Source organism: Physeter macrocephalus, chromosome 16 (genome assembly GCF_002837175.3).
Source record: "Physeter macrocephalus isolate SW-GA chromosome 16, ASM283717v5, whole genome shotgun sequence".
NCBI lineage: Eukaryota > Metazoa > Chordata > Mammalia > Artiodactyla > Physeteridae > Physeter > Physeter macrocephalus.
Window position 1 is genome coordinate 39283208 of NC_041229.1, and position 27208 is coordinate 39310415.

Consider the following 27208-nt stretch of genomic DNA (forward strand, 5'->3'; position numbering starts at 1 on the left):
TCTCCTAAAGCCACTAGTTCCTCTTTAGGCTAATCTAATTGCAAAATGGGGAAATGAGAGTCGACTGGAATATTAAGGTCCATCAGGACTTTGAAAAAGTTGTGTTGTACTAGATATGCAAACTTAGCCCTATACCCTTACCAGTTAACGACCCTAACTGTCCCCCACCTCCCCCAGGACGGGTTACTCTGCAGCAGTAGTGGGCACTCAGAAAAAGTGCAACCACACGCTTTGCTGTTACCCCCAGGAGAGTTTTCCAGCTTTGAAAGAGAGTTTTGGTTTTGTTTTTTGTTCACTCTCTTGATGTTTCAGCTTTTCCCTGACTACTCTCTTCTGGGACTTCAATACCAGTTTCCTTTTCCTGTGTGTGTAGTTGGCAATAAGTTGGTACCTACTATTATAACTTTAATTTTTTCATCCCATTGTTAAGTGCATGTAACCAGGATAGGTGTGTAAAAATGAACGGGGCTCTTCATTACTCAATTATTATTATTATTATTTTTTTTTGCGGTACGCGGGCCTCTAGCTGTTGTGGCCTCTCCCGTTGTGGAGCACAGGCTCCGGACGCACAGGCTCAGCGGCCATGGCTCACGGGCCCAGCCGCTCCGCGGCACGTGGGATCTTCCCGTACTGGGGCGCGAACCCATGTCCCCTGAATCGGCAGGCGGACTCCCAACCACTGCGCCACCAGGGAAGCCCCATTACTCAGTTTTTTAAAGCAACAATTCATTTATTATATTATTAGGAGAAGATAATTTCCTGAATTTGCTTTTGTATGCTAATGCTAAGTCTATTAAACCCCATAATTTAGAGCAGTGTTTCCAGGCCCATTGATCTAGAACCGGGTTTAATTGAAGCCCAGCTCTGTCAATTCTTTGGGACAACTAGTACACTTAGTGGGGGCCAGGGAATCCAGAGGAGTTAATGGAAACTCCCAATTTCACCCTTATGGCTCCCCGAATCATACCATGAAACAGAGGCAGTGCTGAGACTGAAAAAGTCATGTTTCAATTTACAGGTCACCTGTATGCATTCTGGAAAGAAGGTTTCAAGGAACTGAATTACCACAGATTGTCACTGACGCAGCTGACAAGTGTTTTCAGAAATAATGAGGCCAGTTGCCTAGCTTCACAGGCTGAGCATCACTAGTTATTAAAACCTTGATGTAGAGCTGCCATACGATCCTGCAATCCCACTCCTGGGCATCTATCTGGAGAAAACTCTAATTCAAAAAGATACATGCACCCCCAATGTTCATTGCAGCACTATTTACAATAGCCAGGACATGGAAACAGCCTAAATGTCCATTGACAGATGAATGGGTAAAGAAGATGTGGAACACACATACAATGGAATACTACTCAGCCGTAAAAGGAATGAAATCGAGTTATTTGTAGTGAGGTGGATGGACCTAGAGACTGTCATACAGAGTGAAGTAAGTCAAAAAGAGAAAAACAAATACCGTATGCTAACACATATATATGGAATCTAAAAAAAAAAAAGCGTTCTGAAGAACCTAGGGTCAGGACAGGAATAAAGACACAGATGTAGAGAATGGACTTGAGGACACAGGGAGAGGGAAGAGTAAGCTGGGACGAAGTGAGAGAGTAGCTTTGACATATATACACTACCAAACGTAAAATAGATAGCTAGTGGGAAGCAGCCGCATAGCACAGGGAGATCAGCTCGGTGCTTTGTGTCCACCTAGAGGGATGGGATAGGGATAGTGGGAGGGAGATGAAGAGGGAGGAGATATGGGGATATATGTTTATGTATAGCTGATTTACTTGGTTATACAGCAGAAACTAACACACCATTGTAAAGCAATTATACTCCAATAAAGATGTTATTAACAAAAATGGATGTGCAGAATTAATTGATTTATGCACTTTTGTAGGGGTTTGCTATACCTCTACAAAATTATACAAAAATTAAGCATATTTTAGTTAGGAAAAAATTAGTCTGAAAATATTTTTACTCAGAAAAATCCAATGTGGTTTAGTTTGATCAAATAATAAAGAATATTGCAATTATTCTTTTTCTTTTATCTCCAATACCAAAAACCTTGGAGATAATTTAATTGTCAACTGTGGTAACTCTATTAACTTAGGTGGTATATTTCCTTCTTTCGCCTAAATGGCTTTGGGATTTCTATTTCCAATTAGTACATGCATGCCACTAATTATACACCATCTCAAATCTTCTTGGGAATAAATATTGATAAAAGTAAGTATAAAATGTACTGTTTTATCCATGAATTGTGGTTACCACATTTTTATTTTTTTTATTCCAAAAAACGAAAAATGAACAACAAAATCATAGTGGCTTATCCTTTTTCCTTTTAGTTAAATGAAGAAGACCAAAATATCCACTAGATGGAGGCAAAACCCAAGACTAAATTTTTCTGGTAATAAGTTAAAAATTATTTTTAATGTAAAAACATGAAGTCTTTATCAAAGAAATAAAACTTAGTATATTGCCAAAATTTATATATTACTTTGTGTTACTTAATGGTATGTTAGTAAAAATCTGAGTGGATTAAGTTTTGCATTCTGTATTTAAGTCTACAGATATCAAACACGTCTCCAGAAGTCATCTCAGTCTTTCTTCTGCTTAGTAATAAGGCAATTGAATAAACAATGGGATATTTAATGTTATTGTTTATTCTTCAGAGAAGCAGATGCTATAACCACTTTGGTATGCTATTCTAGATTCCAACAGTCCTGATCTAAATTATTTTAAAAGCCAACAGAATCCTTCTTATTCTATCTAAGTAAACCATCTTCTCAAATTTGTTGAATGCTCTCAAATGGACTAATTATTTCAGGGCAAATGTTTTGTTTACTATCGTATCATTTAATGGAGAAACATCTTGCAGTTACCAAGGGCTTTTTGCTTGGGATTTTAAAAATTCCAGTGAATTGGTGAAACGTATATTTTTTGGATAACTCATAAGACTCTGCAGGACCCCAGGAAGATATACCCTTAGAATTTGGGGAGGAGGTCCTCATATATTCCTCTTTGCTAGTGAAAATAACAAAAGGATGAAATTAGTCATCTCTGGGTGACTACTTTTAAAAATCAAACTTAAGTATAACTTATGCATAAAAACTGCATTCCAGGGACTTCCCTGGTTGCGCAGTGGTTAAGAATCCACCTGCCAGTGCAGGGGACATGGGTTCAAGCCCTGGTCCAGGAAGATCCCACATACCGCGGAGCAACTAAGCCCGTGTACCACAACTCCTGAGCCCGTGTGCCACAACTACTGAAGCCCGCGCCCCTAGAGCCCGTGCTCTGCAGCAAGAGAAGCCACCGCAGTGAGAAGCCCACGCACTACAACAAGGAGTAGTCCCTGCTTGCAGCAACGAAGACCGAATGCAGCCAAAAAAAATTAATTAATTTAAAAAAAACTGCATTCCATTTAAAGTATAGAATTCAACGACTTTGGACAGCTTTATATACCTGCAAAACCACCACCGCAATCAAGATACAGAACATTTCCACCACTTTCAAGAGACTCTTCCTGACCCTTTGCAATCAAACTTCTGTCTCTCACCAGGCAACCACTGCTCTAATGTATATAAATTAGTTAATTTTTTCCCCAAATGGCTATTCAGTTTTTCCAGCACTAAATCTTTAAGAGAACTTCCCATTGCATTCCTCAGAATCTTTGTCAAAAATCAAGTGACTAATGTCTATCTGGATCTATTTCTAGACTCTGTTCTATTGTTCTATATTTCTATCCACCAATACCGTACTGTCTCGATACTGCTCTTTCATAATTTTTTTTTTTTTTTTGGCCTCGCCGCGCGGCATGAGGGATCTTAGTTCCCCAACCAGGGATCAAACGGGTGCCCCCTGCAGTGGAAGCTCAGAGTCTTAACCACTGGACTGCCAGGGAAGTCCCTGCTTTTTATAATTTTGAAATCAGGTTGTATAAATCCCCCAACTTTTTTTTTTAATTGCTTTGGCTGTTTGCTCGCTTCGGCAGCACATATACGTGCCACCTCTCAAGCTTTGACTCTTATGATTTTCAGCGAATGGAATTTGTGCCTATTTATGTTTTCATGCCACAAAATGCAACTTCCTCCTAATAACAGTGGTTTCTATGTCCTCAAACACTACAATAAATAAACTACATAAAAATAATATTAAAGAAAATGGAATTTTTGTTGTTATGATTATTTGATAGCCTAACTGGTGTTACCTAGATATTAACATTCATAGGTGAAAATCTATAACATTTGAACAAAGCTTTCTGGAAACAGTTCAAAGAAAATAAACTAAATGTTCACCAGGCAATGTTTTCTTTAATCAACTTTACAAATACATATCAGATCAAAGGTGGTGGAATCACAAAGACAGGTTTGAAAGTTATCTCCCACTCTCACTGACTGCATGACAATTAACCTCCCCATAAGCCCACTTTCCTGTTTATACAATGACATCTTATCTCGTAGGGTTACTGTGAGGCTCACATGAGATAATGTATGTGAGCACCTACAGCACAGCTGGCACCCAATAAACAGGTGTTACCTATTATCACAGTGGTTCAGGGTAGCACATTTTGGATATATAAAAACTTTCATAAAGAAGATCAGATGAGACTATTCCATTTCTGCATTACATAAAAAATGACTGGGGAAGGCTGATAAACAGATATAGATTTTTATTTTTTTTACATTATGACTTTGATATATTTTACCTTGGGATTCATTTTTATTTTTTTTTATTTATTTATTTTTGCGGTACGCAGGCCTCTCACTGTTGTGGCCTGTCCCGTTGCGGAGCACAGGCTTCGGACGCGCAGGCTCAGCGGCTATGGCTCACGGGCCCAGACGCTCCGCGGCATGTGGGATCTTCCCGGCCCGGGAAACGAACCCGCGTCCCCTGCATCGGCAGGCGGACTCTCAACCACTGCGCCACCAGGGAAGCCCTTGGGATTCATTTTTAAAGTGAAAGTCATCTCTGTTGGTTTGCGATTTCAGGAGTTTCCTGGGTGAAATCTAAGATTGGCCCCCACGCATGGAGAATGAGGAGAGACCAAAGAAAGAGGCAGACGGCTCCAGCTTGATAGGTGGCAGGTTTAATAAGCAAGGGAACTTACCTAGGAAGCTTGTCTATGGAGGTTGCAAGATGAGTAGATCTCCATACCTGCCTGCCAGAATCTTAAAAATTTACATAGAGGCCTTAACTGGGTTCAGTCATGTATTCAGTCCAGGTGGTCTCAACAACACATTGGTCTCTCAAGGTCACGTCCTTTAAAGGGCTCCCATGGTGGGAACAGTAGGAAGAACATACATTCCAAGGACAAGGGAGAGGGTGAGGAGACTTCATTGCCCGGGTCCACATCCTCTCGATGACCTCCTCCAACAATTGCCAAAGTAAATTATACTGCATGATTTTTATATTTAATAACAAACTAAAAGAGTTCTAGATTGGTAATGATATTAAGAGATGGTCTTCTATTTCTGCAGTTATTGACAGTTGGAAGCTGCCAGCTCCCTCCGCATTTCCCTCTTCTCTACAGAGGAGGTTGGCTTCTCTTAACACCATTTCTTTTAGACGGGGAAAGACTGTGCATCAATTTCATTGCATTTTACCCAAGAATGCAATAAAAATTTTACATTTATAATGGTGCAACCTATTAAAAAATCAGGCTTTGTTTATGATCTCCCTTAATACCCAGAAGTTAGAATTTCTCTAAATTCTCTAGCATTTCTCATCTGACTTAAGGGATAAATTTCCTAGAGGCCAAACCTGGGAACAAGAGTGAGTTTTTCTGACACGTGAAACTCAGTATGAAAGAGTTCTCTTTTTCTAATTGTATGTTTTAGCCCAATTTTTGAAAGTCTTTGAAAGATCTCATTAACAAAATACTAAACATTTCAAATAGAATCAACAATTATCTAATTTTTGAATGTATGCTGATGAATATTTGGAATGCCTAAACAAAATCTAAGGAAAACACACAATATGAATAAAATTTACCTGCATGCTAATGAAACAGCTCTGTGACTAGCCAAATTCTGAAATCTCCTGCCTTAGAGACTTCTGATGACATACAGCAGGAAACACTTGGCAGTGTCTGGAGACATTTTCAATGGTTACAACTGGGAAGGGGGGAGGGGGAGAGGGAGGGGGAGAGGGAGGGGGAGGTGCTGCTCTCCTCTAGTGAGTAGAGCCAAGAATGCTGCTCAACACTGGATAATACACAGGATGCCCCCCAAAACACAGAATTATCTGGCCCCAATGTCAATAGAGTGAGGAACCGTGACACACAATTACTTTTCTAGATGGACTCCAGAACCACTTCATTGTCCAAGGGTGCAGACTGAAATCAAAAGAATGGATGAAAGGATCCTGATACCCTTTTCTTCCTTTTGATTCTTCTTGAAAGCTTTGCATATCTTCAAATAAGAAATATACAAAAGCACATGGAAGCAAATCTGAACTTGAGTGCTTTTTCTAGTACGTGTCATGAAGGATCTGATTTGTATATTAAATCTTAATATTTTTACAGCAGAACTATTTCTTGCTCCTAGATTTGGTTCCTTTAATTGGGATATATTTTCTTCATGAGTTATGATATTTGGGTTTAGAAAAACCTGATAGACATCTGATTTTTTAATAATGGCAGGCTCACCTTTTTTTTTTTTTTAATTGCTAAAAATTGCCTTGTTTAAGCAGCTGTTCTGGAAAAGGAACTCCAGTGACTACTCAGGAGACAGTGCTTCTTATGAACTCACATTAATTCTCCAATGATGTTTTCCTAATTTTCAAGCACTGTCTAGCAGAGATGAAATGTTGAATATATTATAATACAAAACAAATTAGGTAGTAGTTTGCTTTTAGATTTTATAAGCTATTTCTTTCATTAAGCACATTTTCTGGCCTACAAATTTCTGCAACTCTGAGATCTACTGGCAGATGGGGCCATGTCATTAAATTCATGGTGACAACTATTAGATGTTCCTGAGTTTCAACTGAATAATTATAGTGATAAACGAAATATGAGTGTTTTTATATTTTTGTTCCATTTGCTCAGCATTACAAAACCCATCCTGAAAAGGGAAAAAAATTAGGCATGAATTTAAAGGGCCACTCATTTGGTAAGTACCAAGAAGCCGCACACAGAATGAGCAGTAACTTTGAGTTTCAAGGCCCTGGGTTCACAATGGAAATACATTTTCTCTCAGAATCTCATTTCCTTCAAGTCCTTGTAATTATCCGCTGAAATTCTTTTTCTTTATTTTGCTTATTCCTTGAATTTTTCTTCTGTTGGACACCTCACAAGGCCTTTGAAGATGGGGTAGGCATTTTTTCTGGGAGTGGAGGTGTTTGGATTCTTGAAAGAAGCTCCCTGCTGCATATTTTACTAAAAAGTCATGAGAGAGGACTATAGGAATATAAAGGGAGAACTTTGGGATCTTCAAGGATCCAAATACCTAAAATAGGAAGGGCATTTCTGCTTGAAATGCTGGAGAAAGGAACCACTCAATAGCATTTTTCTGAGTACCTGAATTTTTTGAGTACCTGAGATGTAATGTGGATAGGTAGCCTATCCACATTACATCTCATTTATTCCTTACAAAATTGTAAGAAGATAGATACCATCTCCATCTTACATGTGAGAAAACTGAAGTTATTTACCAAAAGGCACACATAGGTGGCAATCGTGACTTGCACCCAGATTTATCTGCCTCAAAGTTCCCTGCTCCTCCTCTTAACCATTCTGGTTTGCCTCCAGGGAGTATTTCAGGCATCTAGACCTGCACTGTTCAACAGAGTAGCCACTAGTCAAACGGGGCTAGTCTGAATGAGATGTGCTGTAAAATGCACATGATTTTGAAGACTTACTACAAAAAAAAGGAAAATCTCTCAATTTTTAAAATATTTGTCATGTTGGAATATTTTGGGTGTATTAAATAATATGTATTATTAAAATTAATTTCATCTGCTTTCATTTTAATGTGGCTACTAGAAAAAAACATTACATATGTGGCTCACATTATGTTTCTACGCGACAGCACTAATTTAGATAATTTCCACTTAGGTTCCCAGAAGTGAAATTGTAAGATTTCAAAGGGAAATTTTCAGGAATTTAGAACATTAATAGGCTAATTCAATCTTTCTTAGTTTACTGCCTTTGGAACTTAGTAAACATAGATTTTAAATTTCCTTTAGAGAATGCCCTTCATATTGTACAAGTTGAATGGTCATCTGGTAATCCTACGGAGGGACTAGAGCATCCCATGGTAACTAATTACGGTAAAGCCATCAATGATGCCATCATGGCTGGTACCTCTCAGAGCCAAAGTAGCTCATAAATTCCTAGAGCCATTTCAGGTAGGGTGAGGATGGCATATGTATTCATCAGGAACGGAGAATTGATACAGAGGTTTCATTTTGGTTTGGGACATAAGTCTCAGAGCAAGTGTTACTTCTCTGGACCTCTTTTGGTCATGATTTTCTAGCATAGTGGTGGATGCAATAATAGATGCCAATGAACAGAAATAAATGGATGCTGTCACATCTATAGTATAAAAACGCTAAGAAGTCCCATCAGTGTGTTAGGTTGTGGGCCAGAAAGCTCCCTGGAGAAGCATATTTAAGATATATAAAAGCAAAGCCAGCTAACTTCACTGTGGGCCTATGGATTATGATGTGTACCTTGAACAATGACAAAAAGTCACCTCTTCCTCAAGCATATTAAGTTAATCACAATTAAACTTTAGTTATGAAAAACATGGATTTTATGTTTTTAAAAAGTCTTTGGACAAACTCAAGACTAGAGGAAATTTTGTTTGCAAACGTAGCTATTCAGCCTTTTTTTTGTTGTTTTTTTTTTGCGGTATGTGGGCCTCTCACTGCTGTGGCCTCTCCCGTTGCGGAGCACAGGCTCCGGACGCGCAGGCTCAGCGGCCATGGCTCACGGGCCCAGCCGCTCCGCGGCATGTGGGATCTTCCCGGACCGGGGCACGAACCCGTGTGCCCTGCATCGGCAGGCAGACTCTCAACCACTGCGCCACCAGGGAAGCCCCAGCCTTCTTAAAGAAAACTGGAAAGCACAGGTAATACCATTGACCCTTAAACACAAAGGTTAGGGATGCTGACCCTCTGTGTAATCAAAAACCAAACTTTATCATCAGCCCCCATATCTGTGGTTCCGCATTTGCAGAACCAACTGCATGGGTTGTGTAGTATTGCCTTTAAGTGTACCCATGCAGTTCAAACCAGTGTTGTTCAAGGGTCCACTGAGTAGTCAAAAGCATGATTAGTGCATGTCTTCTGTGGACAGAGGAGTCTACTAAATACTAAGGAGAGTATCAAATCACTTTGTTATACACCTGAAACACATAAAATTGTATGTCAACTACACTTCGATTAAAAAAGAAAAAATAATTAAAAAAATGAAATTTAAAAAAACACTAAGGAAAGTATAAAGGAAGCAAACAATACAAATTCTGCCCTCAGGGATGGAAGGAATTTCTCTAATATGGAGAATTTGTGCCCTAGCACTGGCTGAGTGTTGAAGCCTGAAAAAAAAGGGAGAAGTCACATCTCAGCTTCTTAGAAACAAAGCAGCCCCTTTGGAGCCATACTCAAAGGGAAAACTAACATAAAATCATGGATGCAACTCATTCCCAAGTAAGAAAGAAGCCATAGGCTCTGTGATTTTCAGATAACTAGGCAGCCTCGTTTAGCAGTCTAAGGGGGTAGTTGGGGTCTTATTCTACTGTCACTGTCTGTCAGCTGTACCTCGTCATTTGGTATCACTAAATTAGGGCAGATTAAACAGAAAGCAACCTCTCACTTTCTGCCCAAACTCTGATATCGAAGATATTGATACTCTGAAACGGAGGCATCTCCTAGCCAGAGATCACAAAATAATTGAAGCACTCCTAAGTCTTAAGATACTGTTTGTCACAAAGATTCAGTTCATATGTTACCTTTAACTTTTCTGAGATGATCCAATTTTGTTCTAACCTAAAAATTGCCACACATATCTGATGAAATAACATTATTTAGTCTAAGATGACTGGGTCACATGGGCTAAGGCAAAAGAGACAAACCTTGGTGGAAATTTTAAAAATATAACCGAAAAAAAGGGCCATTGGTTTAGTTCCCTTTGCCCAGTGTGTTAGTTCTGGTGTGAAGAAGTTAAGAGAAAACCCCTTTGTTTTAGTCACAGAGGGGTTATGTAGTCAACGGGAAACTGCTACTGGAGAGATGGAGAGAGTACATGATAAATAAATGTATGCTGAATGAATAAACATGTTATGGATCCAAGGAAGATACACAGGTAAAAAAAGAATTCATGCTTTTTTTTGGTTGTTCAAAACTTTTATTTTTTTTTGGAATATTTATATTTATGCTTTTGTCACTATCCACAATGTGGCTTTTTAAAAAAGGCCTGAGCCACTTTGCGGTTCTCACCCCAATATAATCATCATCCCCTCATTCTTAGAATTCCTTTTCCCTGTCACTTTGTCTTTGTGTGGCTTGTATAAAATGAGGACCCTGGAAAAGAACACTTCCTGTGAACTTGAGAGACTAGATGAGCAGTGCCCAGCTCAGCAGGACCAGGGAGGTAAACTAGCTGGAGAGCAGATACGTTATGATCTGAACCAAGGTATAGTTGTGCGCATGTCTGAAGGGTCGTGCTGACTCACCAGCAGCATAAGGGATATGCAGGTTGACCAGGATGAGGTAGGATGGTCCACAGGATTGTGTGGATTGTGGGAGGGGGCAGTATATAAAATTCGTGGATTAAACACCTAGCTACTTCCTGAAAATGGCCTATGTTCTAGAAGACAAAGATCTAGGTGTCTTGATTTTTTTTTAATTTACAAAGATTCAAGACACTAATATGTTCATTCTTACAGTTTACAATGAAAGCAAATGGCTATGGTGATGCAGAGAAGACAGCTGGACTGCACCAGTATATTAAGACTTTTAAATGAAATTCTGAGTTACCTGACCTTATAAAAATACACATTAATATACTAAATACTGCACAAAGATCTAGGATGGGGGAATATTTAAAAATACATTTCTCTTGGATCAGCACCAAAAATATCATTAGTTTTCTGTACAACTTGTGAGAAGTTTTTCAGTATAGGTAAGTTAAAATGATTTGATAAAAATCACAAACACCACGGAAATCATTAAAGATATATCCAATCAACTTTCAAATACAATTTGACATCAAGGTCAGGCAATTCACTTGGAAGGATATTATCGTGAGTACCACTGAATTACTGTCATAAGATTTTTGATGTCAACTTTGTATGATGGGGACATTTCACATCTCACACAAAGGAGGCACTGGGACTTAGAAACTTAAGAAAATTATTAGAACCATTAAGACTGAGGTGAAGAATTTGTGCAGCCTTCCACAATTTCAAAGAGGTAGTGATAGATGCTTGTCCTCCTGGCGATGTCAAATGCAGTTTCCTCCAGGTTGTTCTTCAGACCTGCTTTGATGTAGCGGTTCATCAGGAGGAGTTCAAGGGTATCTCTGCTGTCTCTGTTCCCAGCAGCAAGATGTAAGGGGGTCAAGAGGCCTTTTGTTTGGGCGTTGATATCTGCATCATGCTGCAGTAAGAAAGAAGCCACTCTGGTGTTATTCCACTTACAGGCACTGTGCAGGGGTGTCCAGCCATCCACAGTCACCGCATGAACATCTGCCCTGTGTGCAATCAGCTCCCGGACCACATCTAAGTGTCCGCTGTAAGCTGCTCGATGGAGCGGGGTGTACCCATCTTCATCTCGAGTGTTCACGTGGGTGGCCTTTTCTGAAAGCAGTCTTCGCACTGTGGTCAGCTGAGAAGAAAATAGATCTTTTACAAACCCAACTTGAAATGAAACAATAAGCAAAGAAAATTAAACCGTTTAGTGGTGTTAGATTTAATTAAGTTAAATAAAAACTTCTTTGTTGGGCTTCCCCGGTGGTGCAGTGGTTGGGAGTCCGCCTGCCAATGCAGGGGACACGGGTTCGTGCCCCGGTCCGGGAAGATCCCACATGCCGCGGAGCGGCTGGGCCCGTGAGCCATGGCCGCTGAGCCTGAGCTCCGCAACGGGAGAGGCCACAACAGTGAGAGGCCCGCGTAACGCAAAACAAAACAAAACAAAAAAAACACTTCTTTGTTAGCAGATGACTGTAAAATAAAAAATAAGATATTTTTTGGGGGTAGGGGAACTGATTTAACAATGAACAAGTCAGCGTTAACCATAAACTGTTGATCCTAAGAACATGATTCTCTGAATACCAAACCATACATTTATTCCTGGTCCAATGAAGGCTTATTGTATAAAAGCTATAGTCCTAGATGAATAATACAGGCTAGAATTGTATTAATATTTTATATTTCAACTGCGAAGAAAACATAGTAATGGAACGGACTGATCTTTCTGTAGTAGGATTACCATACCAATATACATACTGTATAAAACTTTAAAAAATACCTACTGTATAGCACAGGGAACTCTACTCAATATTCTGTGATAACCTAAATGAGAAAAGAATCTAAAAAAGAATGAATATATGTATATGTATAACTGAATCACTTTGCTGTACATCTGAAACCAACACAACGTTGTAAATCAACTACACTCCAATTAAAAAAAAAAAACTTCTTTTAACAGTAGAATACAATGGTAACAAGGAAGTCGAGATTAAGGAGCCGCAATTCCTTCTAACTAAAACAACCTCAGATACATGTTTTCAGGAAGTGATTTTCAGTTTGGTCTCCGGACGTCTGGTGGGATGCAGTCTGCTCTTGACTTAAAAAGTTATCCAAAAATGTAAGACCATTTAGGTTATTAGTTTATTAACACAGACATGGAGGAACTTAGTAAAACAAGATACAAATGGCTAAGTGGGAAGAACAGACTTTGGCTGTTAAGCAGGGTCATCCTACTTGGACGATCCTGGGCAAATTAATGTTCCTGAATCTCAACTTCTTAATCTGTAAAAGGGAAGAATATGACATATCTTATAGGGATATATGAGGATTAAATCAATAATGTAGCAAGGCACATGGTATAGTTGGTATTTAATAAATGTTAATTCCCAACCTCTTTACTAAATGATACTTGTCTTTAGGATGATCCTAATGACTTAATATAAATGATTTAAAGATATAGATGATTGCTTGCTCTCTTTAAAGTTAATTATTCTTAAAGCTCCCCAAAACACCCATATGACACTTTGTAGCTTACTATGTGTTTTCACGTACATTGCCTCTGTATAAAACCCTGTATGAAAGAGGCAGGTATTATGGTGGCCATTTTTACAGATAAGAAAATAGAGGTTCAGAAACAGTAGGATTTGCCCAGTTACAGACCAAAGCAAGATTCAGGACAGGTCTTCTGGCTTCCAATCTAATACTTTTCCTACTAAATTAAGGTTTCCTCTTTAACTGTTTTTTTTTTTTTTTTTACCCGATTTTTTTCAGCAGCCCAAAGAAGCAATTTGCTTGGATTTTTTTCCATTTTTTTTTCTTGCAATTGATACCACTCTTCAGTTTTCTCATCTTGCTCTTCATCTTCGTCAGAATTCCCTACCCAGAGACTCTGGGTGCCAGTGGGAATAAGGTGTCCATGTGTTTCTAATAATTCAAGTTGGTTAAAGTGTTCAGAAAAGTCCAAGGAGTTCTCTGGGTCTGGTTTTCCATCATCATTTACTTTCTCTTTTTCCATTTTTACTACTATTCTAAATACAAAGCATTTCAAACGCCAGAGTATAAACAATCTTTCCAGAGATGAATTATGTCTGCTTTATTTTATTCATCAAGATCTGAAACACAAACACAAAAATTAGGAGCAAAATGGTTACTGAGGCTTTATCAACAGCATAGATGTCTTGCAAATATACACAAATAAACCCTGTCTAAACTTTTTTGGTGTTTATTAATACCCTTCACATTCATTAAATATTGGAACTGATAATTTCAGTTATCTTTATTTTTAATATTGTTTTTTCTACTAAGTCAGTGGTTATAACTATTTTGAATCTATTGGTTCACATACTATATTGCATTATGCTAACAGTGATTAATGCTTGAAGCTTTTAAATTGTAACTAATAAAGATAAGCACATTCACATTTTTATAGACTAGACACAGAAGCTATAAAGCAGGAGCAAAAATTTTTAGTTCCTAAAAAAACTACTTCCAAGAATCAGAGATTCTTAGAGATGGAATAGCCCCCAAAGGACATGTGTCCCAATCTCTCATCAATGCAGATATTTTTATCATGACATCTGTAATAATCAACCTATTTCTACTTTAACAATTTCAGGCTTAGGAAAACTCACTGCTTTAAAAAGTAGTCCTATTCATTGACGGACAACTATAGTTCTTAGTTGGCTTCTTGTTTTGAAACAGAGCTTTGGCTGTCATTTACTCCTTCATTCAACAAAGATGAATGGAATGCCTGGTATGCGCCAGTCTCTGGGTACCGGGATTCAATAATGAACAAGATCCACGTCTTAACCTCAAGAAGCTTCCTGTCTCATCAGGGAGATTGGCAAAGACAGTGTTTAAGTACTAATGATAAGACCATATCTAGATATGATGAATATACAGGAAGGTCATAATTAACCCAGTCCTCAGGGAGTAGAGAAGGCTTCCTGAAGGAAATGATATTTATTCTGCTAGGCTGCCATAACAATTTATAAACCGATATCAGCTTAAAGAGTTATGCAGCATATTAAACTTTAACCAATTAAACAAAATGAGAATAATACATATTTAAAAAATATTTCTCAGCTTCCCAACTATATTTGTTGAAACCTTATCAGTCTTTCATGACTCTTCTCAGATGTTGCCTCCTTCATTAAGTCTTTCTTGAGCCTCCAAATTAGATCTCTCTCTAGTTTCTACTTTTTTTTGTGCTACATACTGTTTTATTTTACCACTAATTTTGTTCTTGTTTTAGTCTCTTAAAAGATTGTAAGCTTAAGGATAGGGACTATATTTAACTTACATTTATGTCCCACTTATATATAGCAAACATTAAGAAATATTTGTAGAATTAAACAGAATTATAGCCCTATCACTTGATTTTGCTTGGAAGGGATTCTGAGAAATTTGAGTTAGTCGTGTACCCCTAAGATACTGATTTCTTTCTACCTAATTTTCACGAGCTTTAATTGATACAATCCTAATGCATCATTAGATTTTATTACTACTGCCAAGAGCATTAAAGTCAAGTTTAAATTTATCACTCTTGACCAGTACCTTCTCTGGACCTGTTACTTTGTTGCACAATGAAAGGATTGTACTAAAGGATTTCCAAAGACTGTCCAACTTTACAGAGTCAATCGAGAGACCCTATCAGAAAGGCTTTATGTTCTAATATTTTCACTTTTCTCAAACTGTTCTCCGAACCTTGCGATGCAAAAGTGATCACAAATCTACTCATTAAACACTTTATTAAATAAATACCAGTAAATACTGTATAGTTCACTTGTCATTTGTATCAACCACAGTAACATTATAGCACAGATCTTATACCCCCCTTTCCTTTTCATAAAAACTCTCTTTTTATAATTTAAATTTACTGTTCCAGGTAAAATAAATTACATATAAAAATTTCTTAATGGATTTAATTTAAAAAGTCAACCCCAGGTGCATCTCCCTGATTCAGGACTTAAAGAGCTGATCAAGATACCTACTTAATACTCCACCAAGAAGAACTAGGGTATGTTTTTTAAAGATCACATTCCATAAGAGATCTAAACTATGTTAACTCTTAACAACTCAGTGACAGGTGGGGCCGTAAACCTCATTTTACAAGTGAAGGCGCTGAGGTTCAGATAGATTAAAACAACTTTCAATGGAACTAAAAGCCCAAATTTTCTAATTCGAAGTTTCACATTGTTTTTTAATGCACTCTATTTTACTGCTGTCAGCACAAAGCAATGCAGATGTGCTGAACCCGGGATCCAGGCAGACAATAAGGGGACGCAGGGAAAGGCTTGTAAACTGGAGTCCGAATGCTCAATCTCTGGGGAGTGGACGTGAGGGAGAAGACCACCAGTCCCGGCCCTCCAGCACCGGCTGGTCACTTCACAGGCCCGGGAGTCGCGTCTGCGGCCTTCCGAACTTCTAAGAGCGAAGAAGCTGCTCCAGCCCTACTTAGGACCCACGACGCAGCCCGATTTGCAGGGCTCGGCAGGGGTCGACAGGGGACCCGCCCCTTTGGGCCCAGGAGTTCTTAGGTGGCGCCAGGCGACCAGGAAGCGTGGCCCCGGACGAGAAAGACCTACCCACCTTAGAGAGGGGAAAATCGCCGCCGGAAAGCTCGCTTCCGGGGTTCGTCCCCCGGGCTACTCAGGATTGGCTCCTGTATGAGGGCGGGTCCTCGCTGCAACTTTTCCTGCTACCTTACGGCAGTCGGCAGCCAATGAGAGGAGTTGAAGTGCCTACGTCATTAATGAGGTATCGCGAGAGAAGGAGGTGCTTTTTCTCTCCCGCTTAATTCAGGTTTATGGCCCAGCGGTTTCTCTGGCGGTGCTGTTGCTTTTCTTCTCACGAATCTCCCTCCTTCTTCCTGGGTAAAAGACTGCCTCGGGTCCCAGGGTGGGGCTTTGGAGAGTCCAGATGTGGGGTAGTTTAGGAGTCGCTTTCTGTATCTGCAGGATCGCGGGCGGAAGCCCAGAGAGGATTGACTCTGGGCCGAGTAGGATCGGGAGAAGCCTGGGAGGTTTCCGCGTTCCGGTTTCTGAGGGTCCGGTGGTGCGGGACTGCTGAGGCTTAGAATCCCCACCGAACCAGGAATTCGGATGTGGGAGGGGTTCCGCGGTGGCAGCCTCTCCTCCCCAAAGATCCTGGCCATTTTCCTTAAACCACGTGTTTCTGCTTATTTACACTAGCTTTAAACGTGGACCCCCTATCTTTTCAAAACAAGCCTATTCCTTTAAAAAAATTTTTGTGTTTAAGCAGGAAATACGGGGTCGCCTCATGCTCCAGAGTAGCCCATGCATGCAACTTAAACATTTCTGCACACCCAGAGTTCGTGTGCTAAACCAGAACTATTGGGTGTGACCCTTTTTGCCCATTCATTTAACAAACATTTGCTTCCCATGGGGCATAGAAAGGGAAACAGGAGAGGAGCTTAATCATAATGGTGAAACTAGAGTGTCACTGGAGATATGTTTTTTTGGTTTTTTTTTTTAAGCTCTGAAAATAAAAGTATAGTAGGTGCTTAATTGAAAGTGAGACACTTCCAAAATTGCCAGTCTGCTTTTTAAAAATGTGTTTTAAATAATATAATTTTGTTTTAGAATTTGGAATCGAGTGAGTTTTCTGACGTGTTTGAGCACAGGACCCAGGGGTACTTGGAGAGAGAAGTGGTCCTGGAGGAGCTGGACTGATCATAGAAATGAGTCCTGCGGATGCTCTGTAAGCACCTGTCTTCCGAAGTCGTCTTTGTTGCTTTGGGTTTCTACAGTCTATCAACTATGATAACCATAAAAGAAAACTTATTTAATAAGTTATGAGTAAATAAAGACCTTGCCTCTGAATACAGGTGTTAGTCATCAAAATGAATATTTTGAATGGTTTACAATTCATGCTATATGTTTCTTGACTAAAGATAATATGCGGCTATAGATTGGGGTTTTGCAGTAGGTTGGCATATTGCTATATAAGTTTATGTTCTTACGTTTTGTCTTAAACTATTGAAGCTATAAATATGCTTGAACTAAGTCTTACTAGCTAATGCAAGTCTTTTTTTTTTTTTCTTTATTTTTGGCTGCGTTGAGTCTTCATTGTTGCGGCGGGCATTCTTTGCTTGGGGCGAGTGGGGGTTGCGGTGTGCAGGCTTCTCATTGCGGTGGCTTCTCTTGTTGCAGAGATCAGGGCTCTAGGCGCGCGGGCTTCAGTAGTTGTGGCGCACGGGCTTAGTTGCTCCGCAGCATGTGGGACCTTCCCGGACCAGGGATCAAACCCGTGTCCCCTGCATTGGCAGGCGGATTCTTTTTTTTTTTTTTTTCAGGCGGATTCTTAACCACTGAGCCACCAGGGAGGTCCTAATGCAAGTCTTTTAACGCAGATTTTTAAAGAAGTAAATTGCTTTAGTACTGAATAAATTGGAAATGAATCTGACTAAAATGAAAATAAATAAAAGGACTACAAAAAGTTATGTGGAAAAACCTTCAAACTTGGAATCTTTCACCCTTGTTTTAATTTCTTTTTATCTATCTGTCTATCTATCTATCTATCTAATCTATCTAGGCTGCACTGGGTCTTCGTGGCAGCGCACCCAGTCTTCCTTGCAGTGCACGGGCTTCCCTAGTTGCGGGCTCTAGAGCGCGTGGGTTTAGTAGTTCCGGTATGCGGGCTTAGTTGCGGCATGTGAGGTCTTAGTTCCCCAGCCAGGGATTGAAGCCGGGCCCCCTGCATTGGGAGCGCAGAGTCTTAACCACTGGACTACCAGGGAAGTCCCCTTAATTTCTTAATTAGTATTGTGTAACCTTGGACAAGTTAGCCAACCTCTAAACTTTGTCTCCATTTCTTCATTTGTATAATTGGATTACAAGTGACTCTCAGGGCTTCCCTGGTGGTGGCGCAGTGGTTAGGACTCCGCCTGCCAATGCAGGGGACACGGGTTCGAGCCCTGGTTGGGGAAGATCCCACATGCCACCGAGCATCTAAGCCCATGCGCCACAACTACTGAGCCTGCGCTCTAGAGCCCGTGAGCCACAACTCCTGAACGCACGTGCCACAACTACTGAAGCCCACGTGCCTACACCCCATGCTCCTCAACAAGAGAAGCCACCGCAATGAGAAGCCAGTGCACCGCAACGAAGAGTAGTCCCTGCTCCACAACTAGAGAAAGCCGGCACACAGCAATGAAGACCCAATGCAGCCAAAAATAAATAAATAAAATAAATAAATTTTTAAAAAATGACTCTCAGATTAATTCTCATATTTAAGTGAGAGACCTCAAGGGAAAATACCTTACAAATTGCTATGGAAGTCTGGGTAGTAATGTGATCTGAAAGTATTCTGACTTACCTGTATGTATATAGCAATCAGAACTGTGCATATCATTTTCAAGTTTCTGAAGAGAAATCTTTTCTGGAAAATTCTCTTATGTATAAAGATTTGAATTTTGGAGATATATATAAAAATTTTTTTGAAGTTTGTATGGTTTAGTGAAAACAGCCTGAGTGTTAATACCGGGTTTTAGTTCCATTTCTACCATTTTGTTTCAGGATAAATCAGTTAATTTCTCTGTATATAGCTTTCTAGTTTTTCAGAGATAACAATACTTAACCTGTTTACGTGTGGGAGTTCAGATGAGATCAGGGATACCAAAATATTTTAAAGAATTAAAAGTTATATTAAGTTTAAGAGAGAATTAATAACTATCATATTGCTGCTTCACATGAAAGTACTTTTGAATACTACCAAATATAAATGGCACTGTAAATTAGTTTTGTTACTTGGCCAAAGTCATTAATGAAAAAATAACTTTGTGTGGAGAGCAAGCTTGCTCTTCAGGGGCCTGGATGTAAGTTACTAGTTTATTAGGATAAAAATCTACTTATAAAGTAAGGGGAAGGGCTTTTTAAATTAACCAGTTAATTCTAATTTTCCTGGGAAAGTGCAAAGTAGATAAATAACAAGTTTAGATACTGGGATCAAATCCTCTTGGATTTTTGCTGTGGAACAGAGCAGGAAAGCAACCAAGCTTTCAAATCCAGGTTACATATCAGTTTATGAAACTGGTTGTAATGAGGTTATACATTTCTGAAGCAGTTACAGAACCTTTTAAAAATGTGTGTACATTTGTTCTGCTTTGTATTAGTGGTAAGAAAACTGTGACGTTAATGGCCTGTTGAATGCTTCAAATTTTTGGACCTAGTTTAGGGCTAGAAAAATGATTTTACGTCATAACTGCTATTATTTTATAGATTTAGGTTTCAGCTTGCTTGAACATCCTTTTAATGAAGTATATTGACATGTTTCTTCTTTTTAAATACAGCGATGATGAAAATACATTTAAAATCTTAGTTGCAACAGATATTCATCTGGGATTTATGGAAAAAGATGCTGTCAGAGGAAATGATACGTTTGTAACACTTGATGAAATTTTAAGACTTGCCCAGGAAAATGATGTGAGTTTAGTTTGCATTTTTGCAATTTCTACCAAGTTCCCTTACTCAACTTGCTCTTTTTCCTTTTAAAGATAGAGGTTTGTTTTATAGGCACATGTGCTCACACTGCCTGCTTAAATATCAGTATACTGAAAGCCCAAAGCAGATTTTGTGTGCTTTATTCCCTGAATTCAAGTAGGAGCTACTTTTGTAAATAGTCTGTAAAAATTTACAAATATTTACAGTGTTTACTGAGTGCAGTATCCTGTGGCAGTTTCTATTTGAAATGTAAAGGTGCCTGTCATAGTTTCTGCTTTCAAAGAACATGCAGCAAGCAAATCAGTATGTAAGATATGATAAATGTCAAAAATGCTCAGATGTAAGAGCCATAAGATTATAAACAGCATTTCCTGGGAGTTTGGAGGTAGAAGAGATCACATTTAGATGAGGATAGCAAGATGAGGTGAATGAAGTGGCATTTAACTTGGGCTTAGAAGGCTGGTAGGCTTTTAATGAGTGAAGAGCAAAGAGAGTGTACACCTCCCGTGAAGCAGTGGGAAGGGCACAGAGGTGAGATGATTGGTCCATTAGGGGTACAGCAGCTGTTTGGCTCACCGGTAGGTCACGTGTTAGAAAGCGCGCTGAAAGACTAGAAATGTGGTTTGAGCTGCATCAAGAGCTTTAAATACCAGATTGAGGAGTTTGTATCCAGTTTAATAGAAAGTCTTCTGGCAACAGAGTACAGCATGAAGGCAAGATAAGTTGGAGGCTTTTTAAAAGTGGTGCCATGGAATGGAAAAGAGGAAGTGAATGCAGGAGATAATACAAAGAGAGGATTTGGATACTTTGATTGGTTCGTCAGTCGTAGGGGTGGGGATGAGGGAGAAGGGGATGACGGTGACTCTGGAGTGTATTATGTTTGGGTGGATGGTGGTACCAATAATAGAAGTAGGTTTTAAATAAGGAAGATTTCTTCCTCATTTTCATACTTCCTTATAACATTCTTCTTTATGTGGGAAGGTGATGAATTCTGATTGAGACCATTTGAGTTGGAGATTCCAATAGGACATTCAAGGAAACATTCCAGCAGACAGTTGAAATGTCCATCTTGAGCCCAAAAGACAGCTGGGGAATAAACATAAATTCTGGGGACTTGTAAACTTCAACCTTGACTTTTCCTCAGAGTTCTCCTCAGTTTTTCTGCAAGTCCTTTGGTTCTTATTCCCAAATGTATACAAGTGGAACCTCTCTACTATTTTCTACCTTCATGTCTGTAAACTTAGTCCAAAACTTTTGTCATATTTTGCTGGACTGCAGTAGCTCCCCTTAGGTTTTTTCACTTCCATTCTTTCCACCTACAGTATTCAGCATAGCAGCCAAAGTGAACTTACAAAAATCATGTCAGATCATGTCACTCTGCTGCTTATAATCTTCTAAGTGGCCTTCCACTGAATCTAGAATAAAAATTAAACTACAAGGTTCAGTGTGATCTGGCCTCTGCCAGGAGACTTCATCTCTTTCCACTCTGCCTGGTTGGTTTGTGCTTCATCCATACAGAGATGTTTGTTCTACTCTGGTACCTCTGCATGTCTGGTTCTCTTCCTGCTCAGAGCACCTTGATCTTGCCAGGGTTGACTTCTCAGTTCTCAATTCAAGTTTTACCTTTTTTGGGGAGGTCTTCCCTGATGTCTCCAAGCACTCTTATCACATTACTCATTTATTTATTTTTATAGCACCACCTGAAATAATTTATTGAATTATTTACATGTTTATTCTCCACTAGAAGGTGAACTCCATGAGAATGAAAAATCTTTTTTGTTTGCTCATGTGTATCCTAGTACTTAGAAAGGATCTGGCAAGTAGTAGGCACTCTTATAAATGTGTCTCCTTTTACCCTGAGGGCAGAGAAATTTGCAGTCAAAGAAGGTCTGTTTCCTGCCAGAGAATCCTGTCCTTTATTTTCTAACTCTTAGGTGCTGAAGTATTTCTTTCCCTGAGCACGAGCTCTTTTTTTTTTTTTTTCTTTACCTTGTCCTTTCCTTCCCTTCCATTTCCTCCTGTTTCCCCTCCCTGCATCCTTTAATCTTTTTTTTTGCGGTACGCGGGCCTCTCACTGTTGTGGCCTCTCCCGTTGCGGAGCACAGGCTCCGGACGCGCAGGCTCAGCGGCCATCGCTCACGCTGTGGCCCCCCCCGTTGCGGAGCACAGGCTCCGGACGCGCAGGCTCAGCGGCCATCGCTCACGGGCCCAGCCACTCTGCGGCATGTGGGATCCTCCCGGACCGGGGCACGAACCCGTGTCCCCTGCATTGGCAGGCGGACTCTCAACCACTGCGCCACCAGGGAAGCCCCCTCCTTTAATCTTAACTGCCCCCTCCCACCTACAGCCCCATACTGGTATTTCCAAATGCATGTTTACTTCCCCCCATCATTTGTGTTTATTATTTCTTCTTACTGAAATCTAAATTCTTCCCGATTTTTAAGTCGTCTATTTTGTGGGCCTGTGCCATCTAACCAGCCTTATTTCTACTCTCTAGTTCTTTGGAATTTTTTTTTTAACTTTTAATGTTGAAACAATATCAATCTTACATAAACATTGCAAGAATAGTACAAATAATTCCTTACCCTTCACTGAGATTTTCCTACACTTTACTACATTTGATTTATCCTGTCCATAAACACACACACGCACTTTTTCTGAACCATTTGAGAGTCAATTACATATGCAACCACAGTGCACTTATCAAAACCAGGGAATTATGTTGATTCAGTACCATCGTGTAATTCTAAGATGCTGCCAGTTGTCTCGACAAAGTCTGTCATAGCAGTTTGGGGGCAGGTCAGTGGTGTCCAGATCCCAATCCAGGATGACCTTTTGCATTTAGTTGTCATGTCTCTTTAGTCTCTTGTAATCTGGGATATTTCCTCTGTCTGCCTAGTCTTTCATGACCCTGACATTTTTGAAGGGTCCAGAGTAGTTACTTTTGCAGAATATTCCTCAGTTGGATATGTCTGATGTTTCCTCATGAGTAGATTCACTTTGGGCAGGAATACCACAGAAGCAAGTTGTGTTCTCAGTGATCCCTGGAGTCACAAACCAGTTTATAAAAATATTAAAAAATATTTTTTTTTTGCTTGTGGTAAAATACTTGTACCATAAAACTTATCACCCAAACCATTTTTAAGGGTACAGTTGAGTAGTGTTAAGCACATTTGCATGGTTGAGTAACCAATCTCCAGAACTCTTTTCATCTGGTAAAAGTGAAACTATATCATTTAAACAACTATTTCTCTTTCCCCTCCCCTGTAAAAATGTTTGTTTGCTTTGTTGTTTTTGCTTTGTTTCTTCTATGCCTTGGATTATGATCATTTTCTCCCTTTACTCAAATCATGTTTAGTTTTGAAGACCTGGCTTAAATCCCACATTTTTATTGAAGTCTCTTTGACTGTTGTCAGGGCAGAAGTCTTTTCCTTCTTCCCTTCTAAGTTCCCTGGCTGGTCTAATAATTAAGTTGACGTAAGACAGATTAACAGGGTAAAAACAAACTTCATATGTATGGGAGCCCCACAAAAATATGAGACTCCTCAGCAGTGAAGTAATTGAGGCTTATCTGCCATCCTGAGCTAAGGAGAAGGGGAAAGGAGTCTGGAGCTTTAAAGGGGGGGAGGAAGACAATGCAGAGGAAGGTGAGAAGATCACATGTTTAGTAAACAGGTGTTTGCCATGCCATGCGATGTCTTTCTGATACCAGAAATTATCTCTGGTAATAGCTCTCTTCCTGGTACATGCCCCCTATCCAAATTCTTTTAGGCAGTTTAGAGAGAGGTAAAAAAGCTTTTCCTGACTCTGCTGGGTCTTAATTGCCTTCAGCTCAAAACAGTTCACATTGCCAAAGTGGTCTATTTTGTGGTGACATATTCTGCTGCCCTCACTACTGTAGCCCATGGTGATCTGTATTGCTGGGTTCTTTTGTATAATTAAGAACTTAATCAAGTTTCTTTAAGTAGATTGTACACTTTTGAAAGTGTGTTGGACTTTCTTTTTGTGTGATTTCCCTTCTCTCTGGTTGTTCCTGGATGCTCTTCCTCGAAATCTTGTTTATCCTTCATGGTGCAACTCAGATGCCACCATGTTAGCCCATTCTTCCCAGACGTTGTCCTCAGGTGAATTTCCTCCTCTCAGTTGGAATTAGTTGTAATGTCATCTCTACTCCTGGTTTGTTTCTATATCTGTTCTAGTGCGTGTCAGAGTCTGACTTACATTTAGATGCTTAGCAGTTTGTCTCTCCCATTAGATTTTGAACATATTTAGGATAGGGATCGTATTTTATTCATCACACTCAGTATAGGGTATGGCACATTGTCTGTATTTAATGAGGGCAGGGACATGATATATTTTGTAGATTGCTATTTCCTTAGCTGCCAGTGCCTGTAGGGACTCTAAATAATTGTTGAATGAATCAAGTGAATAATTTGGATTGAATCTGCTATCCCTTCCATAGGTTTTATTAAAGTGCTAAGTTTATGTTTGATTTGGATAACTTTTTTTTTTTTTTTTGGTGGTATGCGGGCCTCCCTCTATTGTGGCCTCTCCCGTTGCGGAGCACAGGCTCCGGACGCGCAGGCTCAGCGGCCATGGCTCACGGGCCCAGCCGCTCCGCGGCATGTGGGATCCTCCCAGACCGGGGCGCGAACCCAGTTCCCCTGCATTGGCAGGCGGACGCGCAACCACTGCGCCACGAGGGAAGCCCCTGATTTGGATAACTTTTAAAAAAAAGAAGTATGATCACTTTGGGTAGTGTGAGTTAGAAACTTGGTGTAGTAATTTGAAGATGGCCTTTTTGAAGGTGGTCTAGGAACCTAAGCTGAAGTCAGATTAATAACCAGATTGGAAGGCCCTTTAACTAAACAAAATATGAAACTTTAAATCTCCACACATAATAGTATCTTTTACAAGATTTTTTTTCTATCTCTTTGCACTATAGTTGAAAAAATTTTATCTATAAAACCTACTAATTTTCACACTATTTTCTGTTGATTAGGTGGATTTCATTTTGTTAGGGGGTGATCTTTTTCACGAAAATAAACCCTCAAGAAAAACAGTACATAACTGCCTCGAGTTATTAAGAAAATATTGCATGGGGGATCGTCCTGTACAGTTTGAAATTATCAGCGATCAGTCAGTCAACTTCGGTTTTAGTAAGTAAGTATATTTAAATGCTTAAATGAATGTTTCCTTATGATATTTAATATTACATGTATGTATAATATATAATACTTTCTGTATAAGACACATGAACACGGTAACAATTAGCCATTTTACCTTCACTATAAGCTATTTCCTTGGTAAATGTAGTTCTTTGAATTTTCTGTACATTGTTGTATTAAATTCTATTTCCCTAATAGTGAGACTGAGTAACTTCTCAAATTTTTTTTGTACATTTGTTATCTCTTCTGTTCATATCCTTTGTCCATTTAAAAAATTGGGATATTTTTGTCTTTTCCTATTGAATTTGCAGGAGTTATTTCTAGATATTAAGCCTTTGTTAGGCATGTATTTTTTCCCAGTCAGTGGATTGTCTTTTGACTTTGTTTACAGGGCCTTTTGATGACAAATATTTAATTTTGATGTTCATAGTCAAATACGTTTTTTTTCTTTAATATTTGTGCTTTTGGGACTTATTTACAATATCCACCTAGAACCCCATGTCATAAAGATACTCTGTTTTTTCTTAAACATCGTACAGGATACCACATTGCATTTAGTTGAAATGGTCTCAAAATCTCCTTTTGCCTATGCCAGTCTTTTCCAGACAGACACTGACACTTTTGAAGTGTACTGGTCAGATATTTTGTAGAATGTCTCTCACCTTGGGTTCTTCTCGTGATTAGAGTAGGGTTATTGGTTTGGGGGAAAGAATATTCTTTATAGGTGAAGTGCCCTTCTTAGTATGTAAGGAGTACATGCTATCAACATGGCCTGCACTGGTGAGGTTAACCTTGGTCACTTGGTTAGGATGGTGTCTTGCAGGTTTCTCCACTGTCAAGTTACTATTTTTCCCTTTCCATATGCTGTTTGTTAGAAGAGAGTAGCTAAGTCCAGCCCACACTCGAAGAGAGGGCGTTAGGTTTCACTTCCTGGAGAGAGGAAAGAGTATCAAAGAATTTGTGGGCGTGTTAAAACCACTACAGTAATTAGTAAATATTTTAGGGGAGGCTATGCAACTATTCTGTTTCTCTTTAAAGTTTGTCCAGTAATTTTAGCATTCGTCAGTGGCTCTTGCCTACAGCAGTTTTAACTGTGGTGTCCTAATGGTGATTTTCTAAACATTTCCCACATTCTTTCTGCATTTATTAATTGGGATAGTCCTCTAAAGATTTGTCCCTTGTCCCCCATTTCTTTATTTTAAAGATTTGTCCTACTGTCTATATCAGTAGGAATCTATTCAATTGTTTATATCAGTATGAACTCATTTTTTTCCTTTGAATTGTAATTTAATACTATTATAATCTATTTTGTTGCTCAAATAAATTGTTCCAGCTTTAGCCATTGGGCACTCTTTCAGACCACCTCTTGGGTCCTTTCAACATGCTGTCATCTTTTTTCCCCCCTTTTTGGCACTGTAAGATGCTCCAGGCTAATTTTGTATTTTCTTTTCCCTAGCTTTAGACTCATCCATTTCTTCAAGGAGTCTTGGTTCCTTTTGGAATGGTATTTGGAAGCTAGAATCTGGATACTAGGCATGCACATGGCTATTGTCTTGTCACTGCTTCTAGGCTCTCTCAGTGCACAGAGCTTAAATACACACACACACACACACACACATATTATACACACATGTATCCATGTAAATGTAAAAAAATATATATGTATATAAAGTAACCCCTGAAAACAGACATAGCTGTATTTATTTCTTATCTATTTGTATATATATTTTTTAAAAATGAGTTTATATTGGGAGGTAAATTTTTGGAGATTTTTTAATGTAAAAAAATGGCTTTTTTTTTTTTTTTTTTTTTTTTTTTTGCGGTACGCGGGCCTCTCACTGTTGTGGCCTCTCCCGTTGCGGAGCACAGGCTCCGGACGCGCAGG

At 39.3% G+C, this 27208-nt stretch overlaps 2 protein-coding genes across 3 annotated transcripts in view; one reads left to right on the forward strand and one right to left on the reverse strand.

Annotated features, from left to right (window-relative positions):
* Positions 1–10347: 10347 nt before the first annotated feature.
* ANKRD49 (ankyrin repeat domain 49) lies at positions 10348–16356 on the reverse strand. Its single transcript, XM_007113520.3, has 3 exons — positions 16284–16356; positions 13450–13804; positions 10348–11829 (listed from the first exon to the last, which is right to left on the reverse strand). The coding sequence occupies exons 2-3, from the start codon at positions 13705–13707 to the stop codon at positions 11368–11370; spliced, it is 720 nt and encodes a 239-aa protein (XP_007113582.1). The 5' UTR covers positions 13708–13804; positions 16284–16356; the 3' UTR covers positions 10348–11367.
* A 126-nt stretch (positions 16357–16482) lies between these two features.
* Positions 16483–27208, forward strand: part of MRE11 (MRE11 homolog, double strand break repair nuclease) — a 72290-nt gene continuing 61564 nt past the window's right edge. Inside the window, exons 1-4 of one of the 2 annotated variants that reach the window (XM_007113518.4) lie at positions 16483–16567; positions 17297–17414; positions 20005–20137; positions 25158–25318. In XM_007113518.4, the coding sequence (XP_007113580.1) occupies positions 17395–17414; positions 20005–20137; positions 25158–25318 (314 nt within the window). In that variant the 5' untranslated portion in view covers positions 16483–16567; positions 17297–17394. The remainder of the gene's footprint in view (positions 16568–17296; positions 17415–20004; positions 20138–25157; positions 25319–27208) is intronic. The other variant, XM_007113517.4, reaches the window with a different exon arrangement.

Bases quoted from the DNA above. Each gene is read 5' to 3' on its own strand.
- ANKRD49 (XM_007113520.3), bottom strand. From the start codon at position 13,707: ATGGAAAAAGAGAAAGTAAATGATGATGGAAAACCAGACCCAGAGAAC. The intron at 11,830-13,449 runs GTAAAAAAAAAA...TTTTCTTCTCAG, and splicing joins GGGCTGCTGAAAAAAATCGG to CTGACCACAGTGCGAAGACT.